Source organism: Lepisosteus oculatus, chromosome 6 (assembly GCF_040954835.1).
Source record: "Lepisosteus oculatus isolate fLepOcu1 chromosome 6, fLepOcu1.hap2, whole genome shotgun sequence".
Classification (NCBI taxonomy): Eukaryota; Metazoa; Chordata; class Actinopteri; order Semionotiformes; family Lepisosteidae; genus Lepisosteus; species Lepisosteus oculatus.
The window spans coordinates 17,976,450-17,995,455 of record NC_090701.1 but is presented as its reverse complement, the minus strand read 5'-3'; the positions used below and the strand labels follow the sequence as shown (position 1 = coordinate 17,995,455).

Below are 19,006 nucleotides of genomic sequence, written 5' to 3'. Positions count from 1 at the left end.
ACCAAAGGGATTTTTAGTGAAAAAATTGCTGAGTTATGCAGTACTTCATTGCAGGCAGTACAACCTTCATTTCACAAATGCCTCTGTCATTTAGAGACCCTATCATTTATGCAGTTATTTCAGTCCATAGCTAAATGTATTTTCTACTACATCCCTTAGGGGTGTAGAGATGTCAAGAAAATAAACCAAAATGAAGCTTTCATTTGAAAATTCTAAGTTAAAATGCCTTAAGTATTGCGCTTTAACCGATTTAATTCAGTTAAAACTATTTTCCTCATACCCCTATTGCAAATGCTGCTGTGTGTCCGACTTTTGAGTTGTACCTGTAAAAAGGAACACTTCTTGAGCAGGAAATTGAAGTTGAAGACTTGAGAAGTGCATTAGATCTATTATCATTTCCACAAATTCATAATTAAGGATTGTGGCCTTCTTTGTTTTTTTAGCAGTGATTCAAATACTCATACAATTCTCTTATGCCAAGTCATGATTAACCTCGACGACGCTTTAGATTAGCTTTTTTATAGTAATGTAACACTTGTTGCTTGGTTAGCTTCTCACGAAGAGGTCACTCAGGGATCGGGAGCTTGTCACCTGTTGACCTGTTTGACAAAGGCACAGGGAGGAGCTTGAACATTTGTGTTTGTGTAAAAAGAAAATCAAACTCCCCAAAATACGTGATGGAAAAGTAGCATTTTATTTTAGTAGACATAGCAGCAAAAGGTTTGAGCTGTAGGTTTTCAAGTGATTGTTTTTTTAAGTTGTGAAAATGTAAGAAAGTAAAGATAAAAAGGATCCACTCCACATGTCTTAAAACTTTTTAATTAAATGATTAAATAATTAAATGATTAAATAATTAAATGAAAATCTAAAAATGTGTTTTTAGATATTGATTTAATGTAAAAAAAATGTTTAGCCTTTCAAAATGATTGCTGAAATTACAGTGATTTTAAACATTGGCTTGTCAGCAGTGAGGATGTTGTGAATCACAGAAGCACCATGTTTTTGTTTCATAAATGGCAATCGCATATAAAAGTGAGATTTTAACTTTTAAACTGTGCTGAACTGTTTTGAGGGTATTTTGCTCAAGTGGCAAAAGGTTAAGACTTGAGATATGTCTTGATGATAAGATGGCAACTGTACAGTTGTTTGTGGAAGAAAATGAACTCCTGTCTTTGCCTGATATGCTCCCTCACTGTTAGAGATTCTTGGCACAGAAGACAATGGAGAAAAGAGAAGCTGCTGTACATTTGCTGTTGCTTCTTATTCACTTGTATTGAGAGGAGTGTGTTTCAAAGATAACACATTCAGAGAAGTTTGGGGAATTGGACGTAATGGATATAGCACTTGTTAGAAAGACTAAAGGAAACTGGAAGATGGGTTTGAACTCTCCCAGTAATGGTATCTTCACCCAGCAGACTTTGCTGATCCCATAGATAAACACCAGTTTCCTGTTCAGCTAGAACTTTACCTACAACTTAATGGAACACAAGAAGCAAGAAGGCAGGGCTAAACAAACGAAGACTACCAGTCTCTTTTTACGGTGGGAGCTTTCGGTATTTTTGCCATTATGTACCTCTTATGAAAGGTTAGAGACTTGCTTTTCACTTTTTTTTGTGTGTGTGTGAGGAAGCATTTCCTTGCAGTTCAGACATGTTGGCGTTCCTGTTATTGTGGGGAGACAGGGGGGAGGTGATGTCAAGCAACAGTTCTGACAAAGCTAAAAAAGGCAGACTAACAGAAGTGATTTCATAAACAGAAGGCAGAGAATCATGAGTGGGGTTTACATGAATTCATTTTCATGGTTGTAGTGGAAAACTCTTTAATATGGAAATCAATAATTTCACAGATGGGGGAAAAAAATATTTAAAAAGTAATAAAGAGCAGTGTAGTATTTTTTAGTAGAAATGTAAAAAAAGTTCTTCTGTTGATTGTTGTGATAAGTCCATATTGTGAGGCTAAACATTTTACACCTTAAACCTACATCTAAATGAGACATTGATGTAAAAGGCATGGAACACTAAACTTCAAAAGCAGCCAAATACAGTTACCTCTACTTCTGACACTTTGTATTTTCATAGGTAAACTCAAGAGTAAGTACTGTATTTTTTAAAATAATAATAATTTTGTAATATTAATATATATGTGCAAAGATATTTGTCTGTTAATAAGCAGGCATGCACATATGAGCAGCAGTGTCAGAAGGTGTCTCTTGGACACCGTGTTTGCTGAAATTCTAAATCACATCTAAGGTGTGTTTGTGGGAAAACACTAACAATTTGATTCTATTTTTTAATTGTATTTATGTAAGTTCTGGATAGATTTTTTTAGCACATATGAAAAATAAGAATGACAAGATTAAGGAAGCCAAAATGTATTCAAAACAAAACAGTTTAGATTTGATAGTGTAAAGTTAAGGGGACCTGCCTTATGATGTGCAGTAGGCCGCCTGCCATGTGGAGCAGCTTCTTTTAGAGCAGCAGGTGTTAACATGTTGTTTCCCAAAGGCGTGATACCTTGAGCTTCACTTGACATGAAGGACTCATTCTTCAGCATCCAGTGATTTACAGAAACCAACAGTTTCATCCAGAGGAAAGAGCACCACCTGCTGGTCGACCAGTCACATTTCCAAGAACAGCTTAGTGTATTCTAGAGGCCAGCTTTTACAGCGTGAACCAGGCCTAGCCTTGTCTTACTTTAAAAGTCTGCTTTTATAAAAGCTCTGTTTTGTTAGGAATTAAGTGCAACAGATTGAGGGACGTGGCCAGTGAGCACAAGGTGGTACCGTGGAGTTTTTTTTTTAAGTCTGCTTTTTTGCTTTGCACTTTAAATGAAAACATCAGAATGCAGTCTGGAATAATTCTGCAAGTGAACCCACTGTGTGAACAAGGAGTCATTGTGTGTTTTATTTCCTCCTGTAAATGTACCTTTACCCCTGAAGCTTGTTGTTAAACAGAGAATTTCATTTAGGCAAGATTGTAACAGCTGTAAGAACCTGCCCCAAGGATATCTATATTTGGATGGTAGTCTTAAAAAGAGCACATTGTACTGAGCCTAAGATGCTTTTCACAGTCCTACTGACTTTCTACTACATAAAATGATTCTTTGACATTAGTTCCTCAAATACAGTTGTCTCCTTAATATTCAGTCATTAGAGCATGTTAATGCGCTCAAATGAATGGCAACTTGGAAGGTTCAGTTTTCAGTAGCTAAAGAAGGATCCATAATTTGCATTTATTTATTTTTTTCTTAAAATACGTGAAATACCAGAACTGCTACTTATATGTATATCTCAGGTGATGAAATTCATAAAAGGCTCTTCACTTTGTTTGATTTTTAATGTAAACTTTGGAATATGCACATTCATTTTCACTCCTTCATCTTTTACTCATTTTATAAACCACTTCCATAAAAATGTCCAGAAAAAAACTATACATTTTAACTAATTAAATGTAATTTTAGGGTTTGCTGTTTGCCAAGCTTATGTATATACATGTATTTTGTATACTTAATGTTCAAGTGGGTTTCCTCCAGACAGTTCAAAGACATACAGGCTCTGGTGTGAGTGTGTGTGACTCTGTGTCTGTGTGTGCCCTCTGTGTGCCCTGTGTCCTGTCCAGAATGTACCCTGTCTTGCGTCTGTGGCGATATAGGCTCTGGCTCCCCTGTGACCATGTACTGGATAGAGCAGTTAGAAGATGGTGGATATTTCTGATGAATATATGTGGAAATGTATTACCTTTTAAAAACAAAAATAAAAATTGTGTCTTTCAAGGCCAAGTTTATCAGAACTCCCACAACTCCGAATTTCTCGAGGAAATCCTTTAATTTAGAAAAAAAAAAAGATTCCTGGAGGAGCCCGTTAGGGTAGTGGCAGGGATCCATCCCAGCAGATCTCTGCTGGACGTCTGTGTTATTTCAGCACTTCTGTTATTTGTTCCTTTGTAAACCTCATTATTACAGCCTCTTGAAATGTTTGTTAAAGCTGTTAAGCACAAAAAGTAAAAAACAAAAACAAAACTACTTTGAACAATCTCTACATAAGTATGAAACTTATTTCTTCTAAAGAGGAAATGAAGATTAAAAACTTGCGGCCATCAGTCCTGTCTCTCTCATGTGTCAAGGTAGTAGCCGGGCCGGAGACTTCTGAGTTAGTTAGCAGAGTTGCTGTCAGTGTGCTACAGGGGGGTAGCCAGGGCTTGCTTGCTAATAATAACGTAGCTGGGAAGTGAAAACCAAGATGATGAAAGATTAGGCTAGCTGCCATTGCTTTACACAGAAGCACACGTACACACGTACATTCACAGAAACATAATCACAGGGCCTCACAGATTAACTTTTCTGCTGTTTTCCCATTAGCACGCACACCTTGTAAAACCGGGATGGCAGGTTTTTAGGTGAGAAACGTGTCCCAGCGAGTCAGCATGGTTTGTTCCAGCCCTGCTTGGTTTTAATCTGTCATCCATCTGCATTTGACCTTTAACCCAAGACGCTAAGTAACCAAATCCAAAACACAGTCCCTCCCACTCACCTTGTCTGGTTAAAGGTATACGATCCTTCTTTTCATAACCTAATTTGGGTTGCTTGATACTGTCTCTGTGTTAGCTTGCTCCTGAAAAGAAAACATTTGTTCGAAGATTTGATTTGTGCAGAGTGGAGTGTGCAGAATGTCATTTATTCCAAAGCACATTTTAGTAAGTAAATGTAAGAACTCATTAGAGCTGGAACACATTCTGTATTCTCCTCTTTTATGTTTTTAGTGTTCTAGCTGAATTACCCACAAGTTACATTCCTTTTCTTAAATCCTTAATACAAATAACTTGAACGAAATGCTTTCTTATTCCATCTTGATTTTGTTAAATAAAAATCTCAATCAATTCCAAAAAGATTCTAGTGTTGTTTGAAATTTCCCAGATTTTGCCCTTACTTTTTTGTTTGGTTTTTGCATTTACTTTTGTTATTGTTCAATTATTTTTGGTGACACAAAAGGACAGTCTAATAGAAATAATTAAAAATATATATTTTTTAAACCTCTCCCTTATACACATTTTATTTGTTTTTGTTGTTGTTTAGACATTATTTTGCATAGTGGTTCCTTTTCACTTTTTCAGAAAGAGGTCGATACCTGTACTAACTTTCTAAAAGAAAGCTGTAATGCTTTAAGACGACTAAAAGCTCCACTCAAAGCTCTGGTGTGGAAATTGCCTTCCAAGACTTCATTATGGTTCACAAGGGATTAGAACTGTGATGACTTAATGAGCCTGAGAGTCGTTGTGTTCATCTCAGATGCTGCCCCACCCACATGTTCTGACTCTATTAAGCATAACTTTCTCTTTGCCTTCTGTTACCTCTTTAAGACAAGTTTTTTTTTTCTTGGCAGGAGTAATGTAAAAGCCTACTCAAACTAAATTAATTTGCATATGCAAAGACGTCGGTTTGAATTGTGCTGTCTTGTCACATAAAAAATAAACATCAGCCTAAGGCCTTCTGTAAAGGACAACTGGCCTGCTATATTGCAGCTAAACCTTTCAGCATTTTAAGACATAGGACAAAAGGAATGACAGCTGTTGTCTATTATCCACACCTTTGTTAAAACCAGGAGACTGGATATGCATAAATGTTATTTGGGCATGTGTCAGTTTGCTTACTTTATAGGACATCTAACATTACAAATTTGCCCTCTTACAATGCAGTAGAGAGTTGTCAGGAGTGCAGGGTATAATTTGCTGAGCTAGCCTAGGGTTGTGGGTAAGTACGTTCTCTAGGCTAACTTGAGGTTGACTGTATATGAAGAAGTCAGTATTCCTGACAGTGCACTTGTTTCATGTGAAAAGCTTGTATTCTTTTTTATCTCTGGTACAGAAGATTGGAAGTCAGGGATGAATTGCATTGAGCTATTCACATTTTCCACAAATACCCAAAAAATACTGTAGCAGCAAGTTGCAGCTCGCTTTATAAGAACTACAGTTGTTCCCTTAAAGGGGCTGATTATGGAAATACTTTACAACGAAACCATACTAAAGCATTTTTGTTTATAAATATAAGATTAGACTCAATGAAGCAAGCATATTTTCAAAATGCATAATAGAACTGAAAAGTGTTTTTCTTTATATTATACACTACTTATGAACAATACATAATTGTTTTATCTGTGTTAAAATGTGATCTAAACCCTGAAGAGTACTTGTGTGGTTATTCTTCTGAAACCTGGTTATGTTTGAAAGTCACCAATGTGTACTTTTTTCATAGTGGAATTTACTGAGAATAAAATATGGGCTTTTTAAAATTACAAGACACAAAAGCTTCCCTTTGAGTTTTTATGAATGGATATAGTAATATAGAGTCCATATTTATAGACTAAAAGAAGATAAATAGCTCCTAACCCTGAGAAGGCTTTTTCCATTCAGAGAGCTTTTCACCCTAACAGTTGTAAATATTCTATGTATAACTAATGAAATTAAAAGCTTACAAATGTAAGAAGGTGGTTGGTAAGCCAAAGGCTGTACATTTGCTCTTCAGCTTTTGTTTAATCTTCTCCCAGTTTTACCATTTTTACATTGATACAGTTCATCAGCAAAAGAGAAGATTGTCCAGATCAGGGGCAAAAATGTCTGTGGCAGCAGTTTATCTTTGTCTATAAGTAGAATGAATGGCCAAGGCTGAAAAAAGCAAACTCAAAAGAAAGCATTATTTATGTGCATACAATTTTATTTTCATGTAATGCTCTGAGTTTTACAATTAATGATTTCACTTTGGATGCTGTAAGGCATTTTTGTAACCTTTTGAAGAGGTTATTGCAATAGATTATAACACATTTATTGTATTATTATAAAGCAGTATTAATGTACAATGGGATGTCTAGTCAGTGTGAAAAAACAGAACGAATACGTGTATTTATATATGTATATATAGCATTGGCAAACTGTCACTTTTTTAAACAGCAGGGAACACTTCCTCAGTTATTTGCCGAAAAGTCAAATGTTAAACACTCAAAAATACCGTAGAAATAATTAGTCATAATCAGTTTTATTAGTCAACTTCAGAATATTCATATCATCAATCAATACGCATAGGACAAGCCATAAAAGTATGTTCTAAAACAGCCACACAAAAATCTTGTACAAACCAGGCTCAACAGTTTAGGAGATCTGAAGTTCAGATTTCTACTGCCAGCAATTTGTTACTGAATTAAGGAACACTGACTCAGAATTAATTGTTGAAGGCATATGGATGAGAAGATCTTGCAGATTTTGGGGTGCTAGGTGATTTTAAGATTTTATTGTGCTGTAAAATACAGCATTGCAGCAGTCAGTTCTACATTAAAAAATGTGATAAAACATTTGGGGGCTTAATGTTGGTGAGCTAAAATATTTTAGAGTGAAAATAGCCTCATAGCTCTCAGGCCTTGGGTTTGATTCTCACCTGGTGGTGTGTTCTAGAGTCTGCTTGTGACTCTTGTGTGTCCATGTGAGGTTTCTCCTGGTGGTGCGGTTTCCTCTCACCTTCCAAAAACACGCAGGCCGGTCTTGTGTCTCTGAATTGTCCATACCGTATGTTTCATTTCTCATCTTCTTTTCAGACATATGAAGATTCATGATAAGGACCCAAGCAGTGTGGTGCCCTCCAGTCCACCCTCCCCTACAAAGAGAAGGAGACTGTCAACAAAGAGGAAACTCAGCCAAGAGGGCGATACAGAGAAGCCAGAGGATCCACCCAGCAAAAGGGTAGGGTTCTCGGCCTACAGAGGAGTGGCACAGAGCCACGGCCTTTTCAGTCGAGGAAGAAAGAAGGGAGTTCTTCCTTTATTCCTTCATTGGAAACCTGGAACCACCCCTGAATTTTGACTGACAGCTATCATGTGACCAACTATGCTCTAACATGGTGATCTTCAAAGCCTTTTTGCTCGTGATCAAAACCTTCTGAAAGACGCTGCAAAACTTTAAATGTGAATGACCTGCAAGAAAAAATTGAAATAAGAAAAATAAAATGTATTTTTATGTTATTAAATATAGTGTTGAAATCCAAGGTGGCGTTTTAGGTGATTCAGAAAAGGTGGAGCAGATTCTGTACTGGAGCGATAACTGTGAAAGTCCTTTTTTTCGGTTTAGGCCAGCTGATATTAATACCTCCTAACGGTTTGAGAGGTTCAATAACAAACAACCATCCCAAAAGGGTTCCAAGTTCTTCAGATGATATATATTAAGGTTTTCAAAACTCTTCGGTTTTCCAATTTGTTTCAGATGTCAAAGAATACCCCTTCTCAAAAGCTTTTTGAGAATTTGAACCTGATTGTGTTCTTTTTTGCATCTCTGCTCCCTTTCCATTATTTATCAGGAGTCTCCCTTATTTTGGTTCCTTTTCCTGGACAGTTCAATGGATGGGTTATCTCCCCACAATCTAGATCTTTAGTTACAGATTTCCTTGAAGGTCTCCTTTTATTGAGAAACCTCACTCCTGACAGTTGGAACTGTGCACCTCTTTATATGTAGTTTCCCTGGGCTGACAAGGTGATGCAATACAGCACAACAAGTAAAGGAGGCACTTTGGAAAGCCTAGCTGCTAGTATGCTAAAAGAGGGTTGTGTGCTCGCGCCCACAGGCGTCAGAAGAGAGCCCAGGAGACGAGCAGGACACTAAAGTAGAGGAGGACCTACTGCACTGCCCCATCTGCTTCAAGACGTTCATATGCAAATATGGGCTGGAGACCCACATGGAGACTCATCCAGACACCACTCTCAGGTACCGCCCTGCTCAGTCAGGCCGTTGTGTGTTCGTGGACACAGGGGCACTTGGTTTGTTTAACTCGGAGTTCTGCGTGTTGTACCTAAACCTGAAAACTCACCTGGTTTTTCACATGAACATTACATTTGGAGCAAGCAAATGGGGAGTTGGATTTCTCACTTTAGACATGGACAATAATTCAAGCTCTGGCGATTATACTCTGTCCCAAGTTTTTGTTTTTGTGTTGTTTTGTTATTGCTGTCCCCCTCCACCCCAGACACACACACACTAATTTAATTAACTGGTAATTCCACCCCATCCCCTTTTCATTGTGATACATAATAAGGGCACAGTAAAGACATTTCTTCCCTCCACAGTCTTGTGAGTTGAGAAATTAGTGAATGGGTGTAATGTTGGCTAGACATGTCTCTACACATTTCAGATTTGCATTGACCTGCTCGATGCTTTTCCTGAAACCCAAATGCTAACGGCTGTCATCTGTAGTTTCATGCGTAAAAAACTGTCTCAGGGCACTGCATCATTTTTCTGTTAACACAGTAGTCATAACAAAGCCAAGAAGAGTTGAAAGGCTTAAATCAGAAGGTTACCTCAAAATGCATAATTGGATGGGATTTTCTACAAATTGGAAAAAAAACATTGTATTTTAAAACTAAAATGGTTTATGTAAAGCAAGAGGTATCAGTTTCCACTATATCATAATTCACATTTTTTTCCCTGTTAGGTTTTTCTTTGTGTTGGGCAATAAATTTTACTCTTTCTCTCGTTCACAAAAACACTGTCTAGTACTCACTAATCTGCCTTTTGTTACAAAATATTTGGTGCTCAAGGACATACAGTCTGATTAATGTGAACAAAAAGTGAAACAAGCTTTCCTTCAGTGTGAACTTTGTTTTCTCTGTTTTAAGTATTCAGTTTAGTAGTTTGAACCTTTGTTTGCTAGCTAGTTATTCAAAGGCATTTCTAAAAATTGTTAGGAACACAGGCAGTGGTTGGTATAGTGGCAGTATTTTCTAACAGATTATTTGATATCACTTACAGGAGAAAGTCAGAATAAACAAACTTAGCTGCTCTGTGCCATTGTTGAGCAGTTCACAATTTCCACACATTTTTTTGTCTTGATAAGTAATGTACAAAGTTAAACGGGCTAATTAACTGACTTACAGTAAGCAATAGTGTTCTCCTATGGATAATTAAGTACTCTTAACGCAATGATAAAAGGTAGTAATAACAGCCACTTTTCTAGTCCCAGGGCATGTTTTAAGATATTACCTGTGAGGTAATAGGAATTTGTGAATAGGAAGCCATCATATGAAATTTTACATTCCGAACAGTTTTGTCGTTTTAGTCCGAAAGATAGGTGTCAAGGTCTGAAATATCAGTTATTCTTTCTTTAAGTACAAGACACTTATTACTATGTCAACCCCACTAGAGTCATGCATTGCAACTCTGCTATACAGTAAATAAGGTAGAGAAGGGGGAAGTTACTTCTTTGGTTTAATTAAGGGGGAATTTAGGTGGGTGAACCAAGAGTTCTTTTTTAGCCCAGGACTACAAATCCAGCACTTGCAAACAATACTGCAGATCTTCAATGGCCAAATAATCAAGACCTCAGTTTAACATTTCACCTAAATGAGAGCACCTCCCAGAGCACATTGCAGCCTGTCACCTTCCTGTCACTGTTTTGTTCTTGAAACCTCTGGTTCAGATGAAAGAGTGCCACCTCCTGTTCTACCAAGAACAAGAACACAACCTTTGTATGCTCTATGACACTCGTTTCTATAAAGCAATGTCATAAGTGCAAAGAGTTTTTGAGCAGTTATCCCTTCTTCATGTATTCAAGTGGAATTATAAATGGTGTCATATTTCGATGTTGTGTAGTGTAGCAGACGGTATTACCCCCTATTTTGTTCGTGCCTGAAAATGCAGGAATCGCACAGCCCATGGAAAAGGCATTTTGAAAGGGTGTTTGGTAATATGTTTACGTAAACATCATTTACAGAAGAAACTGACAGGGGTTTTAAATAGTCTAACACTATTTTCTATGTATATGACTGGAATGTGGCATTAAATAAGGTCAAGGTGTGAGCTTTTTCCTGCAGGGATTTTAAATTATTAGGTTCTGCCTCTGACATCATACCAATCAGCATATGAGACAACAGTTATTTGTTACTTACTGGTTCTTTTTTTAGTGACATTTTGTTTTAACCATTAAAATTCAAGGAAGAAGAGATTATCAAAATGTTTTTTTTTCTGCAGACAGGATGACCTGCCGTCTTTGGATAAATATACTTCAGTGTAGGGTGGCACAGTGGTTAGCATTGCTGCCTAGCTGCGCTGGGGCCCTGGGTTCAGTTCCGGCCCTGGGGTCCTGTCTGCATGGAGTTTATATGTTCTCTCCGTGTTCACTTCCTCTGGGTGCTCCGGTTTCCTCCCACAGTCCAAAGACGTGCTGGTAGGTTAACTGGCTTTGGAAAATTGGCCTCTGGTGAGAGTGTGTGCGTGTCTGTGTATGTGTGTGTACCCTGTGATGGACTGGCATCCTGTCCAGGGTATTTCCTGCCTTGCCCCCTGTGCTTGCTGGGATAGGTTCCATCTTTCCCTGAACTGGATAAAGCAGTTAAAAGTTGGACAGATGCTACAGTATAGTCTTGTTTGTGGGCCATTCATTTTTGCTAATCAAGCAAGGATTAATTGAAGATTTATAAATCCTGAGTTAGAGTAAAGACACTACTCTGTCATGTCTGTCTCAGCCATTAAAAATAAAAGTAATTTTCATTTTTATTTGTATTGTTCTGGGCGTGAATTTTTTACCTTTGCCTTTTTTTTTACGCACAAGGGTTTGTTCGCTGGTGAAACGACGTCTTGCTGCGAGCAGACAGTCGTGCTCTTTGTGTGGGTTCTGCCTTGTGCCGAAGAGGCCTGAATCGCGATGCTTGTTTGGTGAATAGTGGGAAAGGGAGGAAGGGGGTGGGAGCTGAAGTGGTATTAAAGGAAGCTTTCCAGCACCAGACGTCTGGGACTGATGAGTCCAGCTGCTCGTCGTCTGGTGACTGGCCCTGGAGATGGATAGCAAGCTGCAGAATGACTTGATACAGCCTCTCCCAGCTCTGTTTGACTGTGCTTTGATTTGAGTTTGAAACTCGCTGAAAATACAGGGAGAACGACTTTGCTTGAGTGAGCAGAGCCACAGCAATAGTTCGCCATCTCCTGATTCCACTAACACTATTCAAGGGTGCAAAAAACACATTTAGCTTGACTTTTTCTTTTGCATCATGTGCTGTTTTGCTGGTTCTGTGCCAGAGTCACAAACATTCCAGCATCTGTCTGATGCAGTGGCAGAAAGTAGATGATAAAATATCCGGCTCTGACAGAATTGCATAGAAAGAATTGTTGTTTGCAAAACCGAAGACCTACCATCTCTGGGAAAGTGCCTTGCTTGAATCCACTCGGTAGCTTTCAGGAATCAAAACTAGAAATGGAGATCCTTGCTACAGTATGGTGAGAACAAGAGCTGTATTTTCTGCCTTGTTTTTGTTCCGTAATCTGGCTTTTCACAGCTGATGTTAAACCTGTTGTTAATTGGAAGTGGCAGGTCTGACTGAGGTGGCTTAATCATGTGAGGGCTCAGGAGCCTGATGGTGTAACTGCTACCTACTGCTGCAGAGCAGGATTTACAATGACCTCCATTGTCCTCCAAGTGAAGCACAGAGACAAGGTGCTGCACTGTTTAAACTGTAGCTTTTGGGGAAGTGTCTCACTGTGCTTTAGGTGGTGGGAAAAGTCCGGCCTTGACAGGTTAGAGCAATACTAGCCGGCATCGTGGTGCTCATTGTAACTGGAAGGTGATTTCAAGGCTCTGTATTTTATGGGAATTCCAAAAGCCCCTCAGGTGGTGGGCTTCTTATTTAACAGCGCACAAAAATCTGCTGTATTTTGTCAAGGGGGAGCACTCTAAGCTCCAAAATCAGTAGCAACCACCAGCTCCCACTAGGAGGTCAGGGAACTAAATGCAGTTGGGTCCCTTGGGAAGCAAAACAGTGATTAGACACAATATTACCTCGGTGGAGTCACAGCAAGTGTCAACTGAGATAAAACAGATTACGGCACTAGAGACACCTATTCATATCCTGTATAAGTGGCGTGGTGATAATAGGCGCATACGTGTCCTAAACAATCCACAGTTGCCTCTTTCAGCACTTAATGAATACAAGGTTAGCACTGGCAGGGGTGATAGAATTATTTGAACATCTACATCTTAGAAATGCATTCAGAAAATCTCTTAATATTTTCCAATAAAAATACTTCAGAAGATTTTGAGCATGGTTTGATAGTTTATATAATCATACTAGAAAAGGACAATGTCCAATACATATGTTAAAGTGGGGAAAAAAACTCTGGAATCACTACAGGCATTTCTAAGAATCTCCCTTGAAACACAGTCATATTCACAAAGGGTGTTCCTTGTCTGGTTCTCACACTTGGCGGGATTTTTAATTAAAGTAAAGCCTGTCAGTTGCTCTGTTGCTATTCACATAGTGCTTACTTACATTCTTACCGATACTGTCTTAGTCTTCCTTAAATTAACTGTTTTATCTTTAATCAAATGAAAGTAAGGTGTTTAGACATGATGTCAGACACTGAGCTGTTTTAATTTGTGTGCTTAGAAATGTACGTATACTTTTCATTTTAATTTCAAAGAAATTAAATGAAAAGGTGATTTTCACATTCCGTTATTTTTGACTCTGCTCTTCATAGAGAAATGGGGAAGTAGAGCTTAATTCCATGCTGAAACGTAGACTGAAAGAGAAACACCTTTTGGCTGTATGCCGCCTTTTGGTGTGAGGAAGGCTTTGCATCTAAAGACATCCCATTCAGCCTAGAGGAGACTCAACAGCTGAAATGTAACTTTTTTCTTTCTACTTTTTATTTGGAAATGCATCTTTACTTGTTCCTTTTTCAGCTAATGCAGTACCTCCATGGAGAAATATGGTTTAAAGTGCTGAGGAAGAATGAGAATTTATAACATGTAAAAATGTGCTAATAGGTTTATTTGCTTACATTCTTTGCTTTTGAGGTCCTTGGCGGAGTGGAACTGATAGAAGTGACAGTCTGCTTTCTAATGCTTTTTTTAATCATTACTATCAACCAGCTGATGTTTCCAAGAATCCTGCTTCTTTTGAATATGTCATTTCAGACATCATACAAGTGTGTATATGTAGAGGGAAGCCAACACTCTAGTGTTATATTTGGTGAAATAAAGAAAATGTAAAAACGATCTCATAAAAGTATCTCATTTACGAGTGACAGTCATTTTAGCAAACTTGTATAGCCTAAGAATCTTGTGCATAGAAACAAAGCAGTGGACTGCTGTTATAGAGTACCTTGCAAAAGTGTTCCCTTCCAGTGATATTCTGTTTTGATGAATTACCAATGCTGTATGCATAGTTTTTAGGAGAATATATTTAATAAAATCTTAAATACTCAGATCACCTATGAACAATTTTGTAGGTAAAAAGTTCAAATTCAGCAAATTAATCATTGTAATCTAATGCATTTTTGGAAGGGACTGAAAAATGTGACAAGTATTACATACACTGTACAAATCAAGGCCTCCTGCTGTAGAGCCTCTGAAAGCAGGACCTCAGTATCAAATGGCAGTAACTCACTTGCATGGGGAAGCGTCCCCTGAGTCCGAGCCGGAGCTTGGAGCAGGAGGGGCCTGTACCCTGCTAACACGGAGACTCTTGTGTCTTCCAGGTGTGACCTCTGCTGCATCTCCTTCCGCACTCACCGCGGCCTGCTCCGCCACAACACCGTCGTCCACAGGCAGCTGCCCACCGACCCTTCTGGAAAGCCTTTCATCCAGAACAACCCCTCCATTTCCGTGGGCTTCAACGACCTGGCCTTCATCGATTTCTCCTGCCGCAAGTTTCCTCGCATTGCTCAGGTAACTGGTTTCATCTGCATTTCAGATGTGACTGTAGTTTATGTACAGTTTATAGATTAAATGGTAAAATGGTCTTAGATCTACTGTTAGAGAGGTAGGGTCTATCAGTGTTTCTACTTTCTTTCATTTTTTAATTAACATTTTTACCCCGATCTTATTTCTTTGACTTTATGCGAGTCATTCTTTCATCAGTTATCAGTTACACTTATTAGTCATTGTTGTACAGTGCCCTGTGAGATATACTGCTAAAAGGGGCAAAAGGTATGGAAAGGGTGAATAAACTTGGTAGTTGTTCTGTTGGTTATCGTGAGTCTTCTGCATCCAGCTAAATTTGTGAAATCCACCATGTAATGTTCTTTTAGTCTGCAGTTTAGGCACCTAGATCGTAGAATAAATAAAAGAACTTTTAACATTTATTTGCGTTCTCCTGGCTTTATAACGATGCCGTTTCATTACCTTTAATTGAAGTTAATAGTTTAGTCTAATTTACATTAATGAGCATCTCTTCTTGAGGATGGTAGCTCTCGCTGTAGTTTTAATTTAGAACTGAATGTAAAATTGTCTCACCCTCCCGAATAATAAAACAGATTACTAAATGATCACTATGCGAGAAAATATCTTGGCCCGTTGACATAACCCTGTCGTGACTTCCCCACAGGTGTGGTGCGAGACCAATCTGAGGAGGTGCACCAGCAAGTTTCATCGGTTCGTGTGCGAGACCTGCAACAAGGCCTTTCCCCTGCAGTCCGCCCTGGATCTGCACATGCACACCCATAAAGGAGCCGAGGAAGATGAAAACGTCAAGCCCCAAAGGGCTCCAGTGGAAAACCCAGAAAAGAAGAGCTACATGGCATCTCTGGGGCTGCAGCACATCTCCGAGGCCAAGTCAATGAAGGAGGAGGAGGAGGCGGCCTTTGCAGAGCTGGAGAATATCAAAGTCATACGGGTTGAGCCACCCAAGTCTAACCTACCTCAGGAGGCCAGCTGTATCACTGGGTTGAACCTCCCTCTCCTTGATCCCACCTCTCTCACTAGTTTCTCTCAGGTGACCCAGAAAAACAGTTTAAAATTTCTCTCCCTCCAGCCCTTCCAGAAGGGATTCATCATTCAGCCGGACAGTAGTGTTGTAGTAAAACCTATCTCCGGTGAGACCGGTGTTGAATTAGCTGACATCCAGCAGATTCTTAAGATGGCTTCATCTGCACCACAACAGATCACTCTTCCTCCTCTTTCTAAAGCCCCCTGCACTCCCACCCAGTCTGTCTACAAGCGGATGCCTCCTCTGAAGCCAAAGCCCCTGGTTACACCCCGCACCACAGTGGCCACATCTACCCCACCCCCACTTATGAGTGCCCAGCAGGCCTCACCAGGCTGTATCAGTCCCAGCCTTCCACCTCCCCCCAACCAGCTCCTTAAATCGCCCGATGAGTCCTCCTCCAGCAGCCAGAGTTCAGGGAGGGAATCTGTTAGCTCCCAGGAGTTAAAAGCAGATCAGGCGGACACAAAGACTCAGCTTGAACAAGAAGGCATCATCGATGCACTGATGACCATGGAGAGCGAGCAAAAGATCAAACAGGAGATGAGCGAGGAAAAGGATGCAGGCAGCAGTGAGGCTGGTGGGAAGAAGGGTGGGAAGAAGGGGCTTTACCCATGCCGATTTTGCAACCAGGTCTTTGCCTTCTCTGGTGTCCTGCAAGCTCATATCCGCTATCACCTGGGGATTTCGCCCTATCAGTGCAATATCTGCGACTACATTGCCCCAGATAAGGCCACCCTCATCCGCCACTTGCGTACACACAGCGGTGAGAGGCCCTACGTCTGCCGTGTCTGTCACTACCCCTTCACCGTGAAGGCCAACTGTGAGCGGCATCTCCGCAAGAAGCACATGAAGGCTACACGCAAGGAGATTGAAAAAAATATCGAATATGTGTCTAGCACTGCCTCCGACTTGCTGGATGCCACAGAAACGGTTTGTCGCTACTGTGGAGAAGACCTCAAGAATTATCGGGCACTGCAGATCCATATGAGGACCCACAACGGCTGCCAGAAAAAGCCCTTTGAATGTCGGCAGTGTGGTGCTGCCTTTCTTGCCAAGAGGAACTGCATCCATCACCTTCTCAAGCAGCACCCACAGGTACAGGAAAAGGAAATAGAGGACCAAATTGCCACCTTTATCCCCAGCACCAGCAAAGTAAGTGGTTCTCCCCAACCTAGCTCACTCCATCAAAATGGGCTTCTTCCTATAGGCCCTCAAATCATCAAATCGGAAACCCTGAGCTTCTACTCACCTGAAATGGACCAGCCTTTGGATTTCTCCAGCAAGAGCCGGAATACCAGTACCATGGCTGTCAAACTGGAGGGTCTCCATGCACCCCAGCTTTCACAGTATGAATGTTCTATGGAGCCCATTGACCTCTCTATTCCCAAGAACTCTGAGAAGAAAAAGGAAGTCCTGCCTGTTGAGATCAAGAAAGAGCAGCCATCTCCAAGTTCCGACCTCCCTCATTCATCAGCCTTCCCAGGCAAATCTGATGTGGACAAACCAGTAGAGGAGAAACAATACCCAGCCTTACAAGCCCCGTTTCAGCTTGCCCTCACTGTAGCTCCTGCAGCAGCTCTCAATAGTTCTTCTGTACTCCGGCCCATCAGGCCAAAACCACCATTGCCAAAACTGTCTGCAGCAAAGGAACTGCCCCCCTTGGCGTCAATTGCTCAGATCATCTCCTCTGTGTCATCTGCTCCTGCTCTCCTAAAGAGAGAAGCTCCTCCCAGCAGTGGCACTGTGGGACCAGAGAAGGGTGCCAACCTGAAGGGGCTCCTCTCAGGTCCCCAGGTGGACTCTGAGCCAGCCGCTGAGTCCAGGTCCACAGCCGAGGAAAATCTGGATGCTTCCATGGACGAGGCGCCACTAGGCGTCTCCAAGAAAAAATGCAAGAAGAAACCAACCAGGAGCAAGGAGGGCCTCAACAATATCACCTGTGGCGGTGGGATTGACTTGGAATCCAGCGGAGAATTTGCCAGCATCGAAAAGATGCTTGCCACAACTGATGCCAACAAGTTCAGTCCCTACCTGCAGTCGAGCCCTGCCAGCGTAAAGGAGGAGGGAGAGCGGAGCCCCACTAGTGAGGATGAGAAAGAGTCCCAGGAGGACAGGCAAATGAAAGGGAAGAAGAATGCTTACGCCAACTCCTTGCAGAAGATGACCTGTCCCTTCTGCCCTAGAGTGTTTCCATGGGCCAGCTCATTGCAGCGCCACATGCTGACTCACACGGGTACGTTGTGGACTATAACAGTGCCACCAGAGTATAATTAACAAAGCAACAATGTTAAAATAACAGCACAGGCGTCAGTGATATGATGATAATGGAAGACGTAAAGGTTCATTCCATACTGAAAGGTAAAGAGAAGAAACACTACATTTTGGCTGTGGTGCCTTCGTCAACATAGCCTAAAATAGTGTTTGTTTTGTTTTCTTTACCTTTCAGCATGGAATAAACCTTTACCTGTACCTTTGCAGCCTGCACATGCTGACGTAGATCCTTACCCGATATGATAATGACTACTTGAAGGTGCCCTATCCTTTCATGAGGTTATAACGGATACCTGATTTCATTAAGGATATTAATGACAACATTTACTGAGCACTCCATCGTCCCAGTGAGCAGAAATAAACACTTACAATACTTATATATCTGATAGTATCAGTATTAAGCACTAAGCTTTAGCCTTTACTTCAGTGTGCATTATCAGAGTGAAAGTCAAAGTGGAACGTATGGTACTGCACTTGGCTCAGGTACAGAGGTGACTAAGCATTTTAGCACTCCTGATAGCAGTGTCAATGGTTGTACTTCTCAAGACAGAGGCCTTTGTGTATTTATCAATCATTCAATATTAGGATATAGGATATAGGATGTGAAAAACATACAAGGACACTGACACAAGTAATTTTATTTTCCAAGGGTTAACAAAAGGACTTAGAAAGCTGGGACGTTTTGTTAAAGTCATGTGGTTGAATTTCTTCAAACAGGAAACCTCTTAAGTACCTAGTCAGAAGCTGATAGGATTACTTAGATTGTAGGATGCTAGTGAGAGCTCTGATGAACTAAAAGGCCTGTTTTATCGTCGGTTTCTCTTGTGGTCAAGTAGATAATAGCTGGAATGCCATTATTTTTCTCACCTCATCTAAGTGCTAGAAGGCACTGCTATTATCTGTTAGCGTGTGATATGTACAAGATATTTTATGTTAGATGCTCTATCTTTAAGGTGCGTCATAAACTGTAGTACCCAGACATAAATTTTACCCCTTGGTACTTCACATGTC

At 40.3% G+C, this 19,006-nt stretch overlaps 1 protein-coding gene and 1 long non-coding RNA gene across 7 annotated transcripts in view; one reads left to right on the top strand and one right to left on the bottom strand.

Annotated features, from left to right (window-relative positions):
• Positions 1-19,006, top strand: part of rreb1a (ras responsive element binding protein 1a) — a 73,551-nt gene that overhangs the window by 47,912 nt on the left and 6,633 nt on the right. For all 6 annotated transcript variants that reach the window (XM_015354591.2, XM_015354594.2, XM_015354593.2 and 3 more), the window contains 4 exons: positions 7,577-7,721; positions 8,596-8,735; positions 14,496-14,685; positions 15,344-17,957. In XM_015354591.2, the coding sequence (XP_015210077.2) occupies positions 7,577-7,721; positions 8,596-8,735; positions 14,496-14,685; positions 15,344-17,957 (3,089 nt within the window). The remainder of the gene's footprint in view (positions 1-7,576; positions 7,722-8,595; positions 8,736-14,495; positions 14,686-15,343; positions 17,958-19,006) is intronic.
• Positions 3,755-7,699, bottom strand: LOC107078267 (uncharacterized). The gene is made up of 3 exons (XR_001479209.2): positions 7,420-7,699; positions 4,529-4,609; positions 3,755-4,218 (listed from the first exon to the last, which is right to left on the bottom strand). It is a non-coding gene; the product is annotated as an uncharacterized lncRNA (long non-coding RNA).